The 10885-nt window shown below is 36.0% G+C and overlaps 1 protein-coding gene across 3 annotated transcripts; it reads right to left on the minus strand.

Moving 5' to 3' along the window:
* Positions 1–213: 213 nt before the first annotated feature.
* LOC18441415 (heat shock factor protein HSF30) lies at positions 214–9490 on the minus strand. 3 transcript variants are annotated; one of them, XM_006851648.4, is made up of 4 exons: positions 9012–9490; positions 6003–7168; positions 5760–5856; positions 214–534 (listed from the first exon to the last, which is right to left on the minus strand). In XM_006851648.4, the coding sequence occupies exons 1-2, from the start codon at positions 9348–9350 to the stop codon at positions 6056–6058; spliced, it is 1452 nt and encodes a 483-aa protein (XP_006851710.1). In that variant the 5' UTR covers positions 9351–9490; the 3' UTR covers positions 214–534; positions 5760–5856; positions 6003–6055. The 3 variants fall into 3 exon arrangements, with proteins under 3 accessions (XP_006851710.1, XP_088708050.1, XP_088708049.1); XM_088851924.1 differs by lacking the exon at positions 9012–9490 and adding an exon at positions 7952–8212 and having other exon boundaries at positions 6154–7168; XM_088851923.1 differs by lacking the exon at positions 9012–9490 and adding an exon at positions 7952–8212.
* Positions 9491–10885: the final 1395 nt, after the last annotated feature.

Here is a 10885-nt window from a genome sequence, read left to right on the forward strand (position 1 = left end):
GGAATTGTGCACACTATAATGGGCAGTCCTTAAAACACTTACGAAAATAGAGCATTTTTAGGGCATGAAATCTATTTATTGTCAAGGTTGAGATGATCGACATATAGGTTTTCCGGCACATAACTGCATTTCTTTAGTGAGTTTTGAGAAGTGGCTTTATAAAACCGCAGCCCTACAAGATGCTGTGTGTTTATTCTTTTCTATTTCTTGAAATAACAAAAATGTAATATATATCTTTACTAAACATATCTTTGTACAAGAGCACATGTGTAGACAACGACATAATTCATTGTAACATACATAAAATACAAACGTAAATGCCCACAATGCAAGAAAATGCCATAATACAAAAGAATTAAGTGTACAGTAAAACTGCAAAAATCTCAAAATAGGTGGCCTCAGGTTTCACTTCTAGGTCTTTCAAGCTTTCATCAATTGTTAAAGCTTCATTCATCCCCAACTTTGGCCAATCATGTTTTGAAATTTATCAGTGCTCAGGTTGGTAAGGAGTAAAGGACCACCAGCTCCAAGGCTCTGAAATGGAGTAAAACATGTCAAACAGTAATTACAGCCCTAGCAGTTTTTAGGGGGACCTATGCACAATTTTATCTCATAGCTTTGAGGGACACACACATACAGGAGATGGAGTAAAACATGTCAAACAGTATTTACAGGCCTAGCAATTTTAGGGGGACCTATGCCCAATTTTCTTTCATGGCTTAGGGTGGCACACGCACACATGCACAAACACACACACACAGGAGATGGAGTAAAACATGTCAAACAGTAATTACAGCCCTAGCAGCTTTTAGGGGGACATATGCCCGATTTTCTCTCATGGCTTTGGGTGACACACACGCACACACACATGTGAGCACTCGCCTACACACATATCTAATGAGGATTTTCTTTTTTCTTGAAAATATAAATTATTATTTAACAAGTTAATATTAATATACAAGGAATATACAAGTTTATTTTTTGTTATTATAAGTTAATGGGTTTTGTTAGGTTACATCATTTGTGGTTTATACCTTTAAAGTCCTCAACATTTTTGAACATTTAAATACCCTTGAATTGTAATGCAAAATTTTATAAGTAGGGGTAGAATGAAAATTTCTATAAGAAAATAGTGGAATTCTATTAGTAGTTAAAAAAACAATTAATGTATGTTGTGGGTGATGTCACACACCATGCCGATGGCGTCATTCTCCAATATTGTTAATAAATGCTTTTGTTTCTATTAAGAAATTCTAATTTACCCTTTGCTAAGTACTTAGAATACCCCTAGACAAAAAGTTATTACACTATAGGATAAGGGTATCTAAGTGTCAAAAAAATGATGAGGACTTTAAAGGTATACATGACCAAGTGGTGTAGCCTAACAAAACCCTTAGTTAATATATAAATAAGAAATTCAGTTCAAATAAAATAATTTCATCTACGATTAAGTGAAACCTATAAGTATTGGTCATTTGGATATAGGAGTAATTTCAGAATAAGATTTTTAGAGTTTTTCAGATCTTAGAAACAAAAATTACAGTTTCTAAAATATTTTAAACTTAAACATGAATATAAAAGTTTGAACTTTTTTTAGTTAGCATTGAGAAATAAGTTTTTATTCAAATTTCACTATTTTCTCCAATTTAAGGATGACATGAAACCTAAAATTACATGTGTACTTATGAACAAGACTAATTGTACAATATAAGAGAAGTTTGAAAATAAAATTGGTATGGTTTTCAATTGAAGTGTGTTATTTTTTAAATTAACATATTTCAACAGGGGTAATTTTAAATGTGACACAAGGCAAACCTCCAAACCCACCATAGCTCTTAAAGTTTGTATTTAGAAATCCTATTGCAGAATGCAAATGTAAGTAGATGATTGTTAACAAAAAACAAGAGAGAACAAAGAAAAACAACCATTTCTTTACTAGGAGTATGCATGAAACTGCTTCAAAGTAATGTACTACTATTCAAAAGAAGTAATGTAATTCTCCTATTTGACAAATTCACTCTGCTGTACAAATATCATTTTGTGTATCATGCCATTCACCTAACAGCACAGTTCAGGGGTAACAATCGGGTCGCCTTGATTCACCTATGCAGGTGTGGCAAGGGAGTCTACATCCCTTGATGTGATCACTGTTTCTTAATGGACGGTTTACAAACTGATTTTCTCGATGCTTCTAGATTTATACAGTTCTTGGCACATAGATAAGTCCACTCATTCCAGGTGCACTTGAATGACCAAGGGGCTGGAGCAAAAGAAACAACCGTGGAGAAGGGGGGGTGGGGGGGGGGGCGAGGAGGGGATTGGGGTTGGGAGAAACAAACGAAGAATAAGACGACATGGACAAGACCCACATCTTCTTTATCAGCTTTGGGGCAATATGTTCTTAGTGTGCAAAACTACCATCAATCATGGTAAGGTCTTTTTTTTGGTCCACTGGATCTTCTTAGCTTCTAAGAAACTGATGGATATCACATCACATTGCAATCCTCCTTTGGTTATTACTGCAATGCATGACCTCTTTGTTTGTGGTCCAAACAAGAGCTACAGCGGATGGAAAAAGGTCAAGAGCATTTTCATTTCCAAGAAGGGGGCGGAGGTTAACATCTACCTCAGCCAACAATCAGAAGACCATATCAATTGGGCTTGGTTAAAAAGAAGAAAACCCAGACAAGGGGCAAAAATTTACAACTGTTCGATCATAGACTTGTCCCTAAACATCATTTTTTATTTCTTATGTTGTTTCCTAGGAATGATAAATTTTAACTAAACAATCGTTGTTAATAGAATGATGGTTGAACCGACCAGGTAGATACCACAGACCATAACTGGATTGTTCTGTTTTCTGTTTGGTACCCTAAATACTTAAACCAACAAATACCTATACCTTGATTTTGTGAGTCACATAACATCAAAATGATTTGCCAGTTTGTCAAAGTAAAAAACATCAAGTATCAATGAAATTAAAAGTATGGTGAACAAAAATCACATGATAAAACAACGTCAAGACAAATCTTTTCAATAGAAAATAAAAGATTGCTATCATACACCTCTTGGGTTGAATGACTGAAGCATAAAAAATAAAATAAAAAAAATAAAGAAACGTTAAAAGTAGAATTTGTTACTTTCGATTCTACTTTTTCCTTTTGTTACAAGACCAAAAAGAACACCGCACTTAGATAATGAATGTTACAGTAAACGCCACTGCATCTTACACAAGGTGATCCCACAGTTGATATTCGTTCCACAATACAATTGCATCTAAAGGAGGGATGCCTTTGAGCATATAAAGAAAGGGGCAATGAAGAGGCTGCCCTTAGAATCATACAACAACCACGATAAGACGTATCACAAAATAAACGCACGAGTAATCTGTTAGACCAAATGGTAACAGTGATTATAATAGATATTAAGGAATGGGTATTAGAAAACCAGCGGGAAAGAGTCCTGCAACCCTTTGTTGTCACATGTTGGCAGGTTATAGGGCATTGAATAAACATAACTCCATATGTTACAGGGCCATTTCAAGGAGAGAAGATGTATACTCCAAAAGATTTGGCCTAGGCTGTGATTTAGTGAAAGGAGAGAATAAAACAAAGGAACGACCTGGTTGGGGAGTTTTATCAGGTAGTGGATTCAATAAAAAAGTAAATACAGGAAACCATCACACTATCAATGAGAGGACCCAAAAACGTTATAGGCCCAGGACAGGGTCTGAATTTAAAGAGCATTAAGCCCTTGGAAGCCATCAGGAGAGAGCTATAGCAGGCAATGCCGTCTTTCTTATGCAGCATTAATATATGCATTCATAGATTCGTGGGAATTAACATAGTTTCTTTTAGTAAATCTGTTCACCTTCAATTTGAGCACTATAAAATCAACGCATTACAGCACAGGAAGAATTTATCACTGTTTAAAGCAGGATTATTGCATTCAACAAGTGCATACACTTTTGTTTGTCCTTTTTTTGGGTAACAAGCACATTACACTTTTAGGATCAAACATTCTTGGACAGAGAAAAAGGTACTTCAAATTATGTACAAGTGGAAGGAAAGATTGGAGTTGCATGAACCGGGCATCATAACAAAATTATAAACAATAATTGTGAAAAAGTTTTTTCAATAACAACGGTTGTAATGATAATGATATCAAAACATAGATTATAATGATGGGAAAACATTATGCATGATCCCAGCCACACATATTTTCCACCAATCAATTTTGATCAGACAGCAGGGATAGCTCTTTACATGATGTGGCAAACCCGCATGGGCATTTGGAACCAGGTTTGACAGTTACTTATTTCTAAGTTTCGAGTCCCCCTCGCCACCCCAAAACTCTTTCAAAAATCTCAAAACCCAGTGACAAAAATACCCAGACCTCCTCTTTTATGGCTACTCTTGTGGCCAAACACTCGCAAGAAAACATTAAACATAAGCACAAAACAACCTTCCCAAATTCAGAGGCCTCATCCCTCTCTGGATTCTTAGGGGTCAGTTTTTTAACTTTTGTAGGTGAAACCTCTGCTAATGATACAGGAATGGAGATGTATTAGAGATTCTAACCAAAAATCAGCTGCCAACCTTTTGAGGTTTGAGACTTCTAAGAAAATGGAGATTTTCTCACAAGGTTCTGGATAAAACCAGCTTTATATTTTTCATTGTTCTGGCTAAAAATCACAAGGTTTTGGCTGAAAATCACAAGGAAAGGATACAGTCGATATTCCAGCCAAAATTCAGCTATTTTTTGCAGTTCAAACTTTTGACAATTCATCAAGGAAATAGAAAAGATCCTGATAAGATTCTGACAAAAAGATTAGCCCCTGTAATTTCCAATTACTTCCTGGAAAAAACCTTTGCTGTAGTGGCTTTTCCAGCATTTTGTTTGAAAGAGGGAGGGGTTTCAAGAGGAAGAGTGAGACAGTTTGGCAAGGGATTTAAAATTACTGGCTGAAAGCCAGTCCCACAATATAGCGAACTTTTATACAATAAACTATCCCACATCCAATTAAATCAGACTGTGGGGAGTCCATGGCAACATATAAAATATGTGGTTAGACACATAGAAAGTCTCCCCTATAATGATTATGATAGTCAAATATAACAAGGAAATAATCAGATACCAAGTCATCAAGAGATATAGCGGTAGTCATCAAGGTGTATAGTGGCCTAAAAATTGAAGAATTGAAACGAATTTCTCTTTCAACCTTAAAGACCGCCATTGAAGTTTATATGACAATAGGCAGACGGAATCTTAATACAAATCAATAAGTTCTTTTGAAGTTTCAGGGGAAAAAATATTTGATTGCCATGTAAGAAAGACCAGTACAGCCCATAAAAAGATTGCAAGTTGCATTCCAAATAACATAGAGGAATATACTCACAAAGAAATCTATAATTAAAAAATATCTCCTGCTCATAAAGGAACTTAGCAAACCAGAAATTCAACTAGCACATCCATGAAAGTGTGTTACTTTCAAACAGTGAATATTCATCACACACAGCACCCAATCATTCAAATTACTACTATCAAACACTTTCCACAATGGATGCACATGAAGAAGAAGGAGAAGGCAGAGTGTGCATGGCTTAAGTATCCATATGCCATTAGTAAATGCAGAACAAGCCCTCAATAGTCTTACCAGAAAAGAAGAGAATATTGATTCTTAAAACAGTAGAATGGGTGAGAAACCTGCGTGCTCTTTCCCACACTCCAAACGAAAGAGAAATGGTTTGTCAACTAACCTGCAGAGTTCCACCACTCAAAACTTTCATCAGTGAATGAACCATGAAACGTAGGCCTACCCTAAAGGGCAGCCATCCAAGCTATAGATATATCCACCTGGTTCAACAGAGAAAACAAGAGCCATAATAAGAGGCCAGCCAACCCCAACCCTAAAAATCACACAAGACACTACCATAAAACTCAAGAAAAAATAATTCATTTCAAAGTTAAAGTAAATAATGTTCCAGTTCAATGAACTCAACTAATTAGAGAGAGGAGATCAGCAAAGTGTGCCAAAGATGCTATCACTAAAGGCCTAGGTATTTGTGTCTTCATTGTGATCTTTCGTAAGCTGTTTCATTTGTTTTGAAAGATCATCTAAAGAAGACTCATTCAATTGGTTGGTTCCCGAACCTTCAACTCTTTGCTGTGAACCCACGTTCCAAAAATTGGAAACACCAGCTGCATCATCCAGTTCTTGACCCTCATAGTAGAAGAGATCTTCCCAAACAGGAACAGTAGAAGTAGGATCACTTCCGCTAAAACCCACATCTGGTAAGTCTTCTTGTTTCATAAGGAAATCAGCAGGAGACATCAGTTCTGAAAATATCTTAGGTGACAAATGATCAGGAAAGGATACAAAGTATTTGGCACCAGTTGAGCTTTCATCAGTTGGAGAGGTCATAACATTCTTCCCCATAAGCAACATGTCACTAGGATCATGAAATGGAAGACCAGGATTGAAGACTGGGACTGGTTCTGGTTCTGGTTTTCTCCCCAGTGCAATAGATTCATCGTCTTTCCCTCCTACATGAGCAATATCCCAAGTTTTTGCTTCTCCTAAATCAAATTCTTCTTGACCATCCAAATCTCCTAATATATCATTAGCCAATTCAGCAAGTAGGCCTTGACTTGCCAAAGGTGAGGGAGAGTCACCTGACTCAGCCTTGTATTTCACAAGTTGGGTTTCCTCAGATGAGGCAGAGGAACTAGGTCCAGCTTGCTGATGCTTGATGAATCGCCTCTTTCTCCCCCTAGAGTCAACTTGCTGGTTTTCTCTTAGCTGAAAAATTTGAGCCAAGAAAGCTGGATTTTGCAAAGACTTCGCAAGAAAGGAAACCATTTGCTTCTGCCTTTGCTCTGCAACTTGAATCCTCTGATTCATGGTCTCCAGACGGTGATTTGTCATTTGGTGTTGCTGCTGAAGTTTCACAACCTCTTGCATCAAAACATTCTTGTCCCTTCTTAACCTTTCAATCTCATTTTCCAAGCCAAATTTCCCAACTTCAACACAAGACCCCAAAGGGTGACCAATCTGTTGCATTTGTTGAGACCTTCTCCTGTGAATGTTCTTCAATAGGTGCCTCTGCCCTCGAAGAAAACCCTCATTCGCAAACTCCCAACGATCTGCGTCAATCTTTCGAAAACCCTGAGAGGATTCACCATGTTTCAATCAGGAAAAGAAATTTGGGAGAAATACGCAACAATTGCAAAAAATAAAGTTGGCAAAACTTAGACATAAGTTTGTCAATAAAATCTCCACAAACACAACGAAAAAGTACGAGAAATTTACAGAAAATTAGCTCAAAGAAGCAGCACACCAGAAGAAAATGGCTATTGGCTGAGAAAAGCAGCACACGCATCTTGGGTTCAGTTATTGATTGGGGTATCACATCATGTTTTTACAATTGATCTAGCCACCACCCCCAACCCCGCACAAAGAAGCAAAAAGACAATACTTGTGCCAGTGGTGACTCAGAAAAGATATTTATTTTCAATCTGTAACAATAATTGATCCATGGGATAGGAAAAGTTGGGTTCTATGGGCTAGTCTAGAAAAAAATAGCAAAATGGGTTTTAGAACAAATCTAATACTCCAATAAGGAACAATAAAGGGCGACTCCATGAACAATAAAGGACGACTCCATGAACTCAAATGCATGTTATAATACATCTCAAACTATGCAACATAGTTGATCAACACCAAGTAACAAAGAATAGAGGTACCATAAGCATCAGAATACAAAAGCAGACAAAACAGAATGCAATATACCCTTTAAAAGTGCCAAAAAGGTTCAGAATTAACCCCCTGAGTTTTACACTTAATTCATTGTCCATTTTCATGAATTGCACCCACCTCTCTATGTTTATCATCAACTAACAGACCCAAGTAACAAAGAAAACAAAAGAACTATGATCACAAAGAAAATACCTCTCAAAGTTCCCATATGTTCTCAAACCCCACATGGGTGTTCAGCCAGCATCCGTTATCATTGTTTCTATTCTTCAGTGATATATATCATCAAGAAAAGCAAGATGAAGGGGGGGGGAGAAACCTAAAAATTTTGAATACAAAGGATTTTTCTTTTTTGTGGGGTTGGCCTGTATAACCTGTGTTTAACTCAACTCATCATCAGCAGCCATTTTTGGGAGAAATGGGGTTTATCTGATAAGAAAAAAAGAATCACAACCAGTCATTTTTGGGAGAAATGAGGTTTTATCTGAGAACAAAAAAGAATTATTACCATTTGATCCCTCGAAGATCACCATTGGACCCTGTCGTTCTCAGGACTCTCTCCACTTCTTTCGGCTTTAGGTCTCTATCTTCTACTTTTCTATGTGAATATTATTCCCTCCCCTTTATTGACTTTCATCTAAACATGTTACCTTCATTTCTTTCTTCTGTTCCCCTGTTTTGACTTTCTTCTAAACATATGGTTTTGTATATTTTCATTTTTATTTAACGAGTTAAGCAGTTTCAAAAAAAAATAATCATAACCAGTCAGAGAGAAGATGGGGTTTCCACATAAGAAAAACACAGAAATTTCTATAACCATAAACCCCAATTTGTTTCACCTAAGAGAACAAAATCAAAAGACCAACATCTGGTCAAGCATCTGCTCTGCAGCTTCAATAAAGAGAAACCATCAGAACGAGACATGGCAATTGTGTCTTCATTGTAATAAACAAAAATTACATACAAATATCCTCCCAATTTACAGAGTTTCAGATACAAATTCCAATTACACACTCTCTCCCTCTCTCTCTCTCAAATACAATTTCACAATCGCTTTCTTCCTCTCTCTATCACAGCAAAAATACAGCTTGTGACTACAAATACATGAAAATCCACCTAAGCTAAACCAAATTACAATTCGAAAAAAAAAAAAAAACAAATAACAAATAGGAAAAAAAAGAAGAAGAGAAAATTTAGATACAAATTTTTTGTCAATTGCAAATGAAAAGTACATACAAAATTACAGGAAACCCACATATGTATTAAGCTGGCGAACGAAGCTAGAGAAGTTGTTGTGCTTGAAATGCCTTGGCAAAACAGTCCTTGCAAATTCCATGGGGTCCCAGACCACGAAGCTCTCACCACTACGACTCCATGACACCACTGGATCCAGCAATGGATCATCAACCAAATCGTAGGTTTTTGTGAGGAACGGTGGTATTGGGACTCCTTGCAGTGATTCCAAAGGCTGAGGAATGGCCGGAACCCCTTCCTGAAAGTCCCCTCCAGAATCCAATGGCTCAGAAGAAAGCACGGGTTGCTCGAGCAAATGGGAAGAGGAGGCACTTGAAGAAGGTCCAGGATTGGAAGCCATTGCTTGAGAGGAAGAGAGATTTTCAGAGAAAATTAGGGTTTTGAACGAAGAAGCAGAAAATGTAGGTTTTGAAGATATTTTCTCACAGAAAACCAGGGTTTCAAGGACTGGAATGGTTTCGAGGACTGAAATTGCAGAGAAAATCAGGGATTGAGGAGACTTGAAGAGCAAACGAGAGTCTGTAAAGAGACGCAAATAAAATTAGGGTTCGAAGCGAGTTGCAGAGATAATCAGGGTTAAAGCCATTGAAACCAAACTGGGGCGCGGAGCAAGGTGAAGTAGGTTTTAGAAATACGAAGGAGGGTTCCTTTTATAGTAGAGATTTGAAAGGGACGCGGGAGCAGAGCGCGTAGATAAACAGTAGAGAGAGAAAGTGATTTGGGATCCAGTGGATAATGAGAAGAGAGAGAGAGAGAAATGGAGACAGGTAATAATGAAATAATATTATAGAGAGAGAGAGAGAAATGGAGACAGATAATAATGAAATAATACTATAGAGAGAGAGAGAGAAATGGAGACAGATAATAATGAAATAATATTATAGAGAGAGAGAGAGCAAAGATATTAAACAGAGAGAATGGTTAGGAGGTAGGAGAGAGATGATGAAGAAAACATAGAGAGAGACAGAGGAGAAATAGCAAAAATAAAAGGATATAACATAGAGAGAGAAAAAGCGCAATAATGGAAAAATTACAGAGAGAAAGAAAAACTTAGAGAGAGAGAGGAGAAATAGCAAAAATAAAAGGAAATAACATAGACAGAAAAGGAGTAAAAAAGTCAAAATAGTTAAAAACTCAGAGAGAGTAGAATCCATAAAAATTATCAAAAATACGGTTTGTATAAAATCGACGCTCTAAACAATCAAAATAAATCGCAACTCCAAATAATGTCTAAGTAATATTATAAATCTTTATAATAGTTTTAAAATATATTTTTATTTTTAATTATAAAATTTAAATTTTAAAAAATAATTAAGATCGAACCAGATCTATAAAAACTTAAAAATATTGAAAATTGACAGTCAAAAAATACGTTACAAGACGTACTATTTTCAAAACTTGAAATGCGATAAACAAAGAAGAGGAAAAATAGTTAAAAACATCACCTCATAACCCATCGAAAATTGCAATTCAAGCACTAAAAAACCATTCCAATCAATCATCTGGGTTTGAATATTTTGGTTGTGAAAAAAAATAAAGATTTTTAGTTTTAAAAATAATATATATTGTGACAAATTATCTAAATTGTTTATTTTATCTTAAAAATAAATGCTTATAGTTCCGCAAGTTTTATGTTATTTCTTAGTTTCAAATTTTATTATTGATTTTAAAAATTGATTTTAAAGTAAATATTTTGATTGTTTTTAAAGATGAAGATTTGAGATGATGCTTTATTTTATTTTAAAACTCAAGCTTTGTGGCAAGACGAAAACAAAAAAAACAGAAGAAAGAGAAAGTATAATCGATTAAAAAATGATGAGAGAGAGAAACCGACATAGAGGGAGGGGACACCCTTATGGCGGTTGGTTTGTGGCG

This window comes from Amborella trichopoda, chromosome 11, assembly GCF_054954075.1.
Source record: "Amborella trichopoda isolate Santa Cruz 75 chromosome 11, AtrichopodaSantaCruz75HAP2 v2.0, whole genome shotgun sequence".
In the NCBI taxonomy this organism is placed as follows: domain Eukaryota; kingdom Viridiplantae; phylum Streptophyta; class Magnoliopsida; order Amborellales; family Amborellaceae; genus Amborella; species Amborella trichopoda.

Coding starts and splice junctions, on each gene's coding strand:
- LOC18441415 (XM_006851648.4), bottom strand. CDS start 9,350: ATGGCTTCCAATCCTGGACCTTCTTCAAGTGCCTCCTCTTCCCATTTG. Junction 7,169..9,011: donor TTCGCCAGCTTAATACATAT/GTGGGTTTCCTG, acceptor GAATCCTCTCAG/GGTTTTCGAAAGATTGACGC.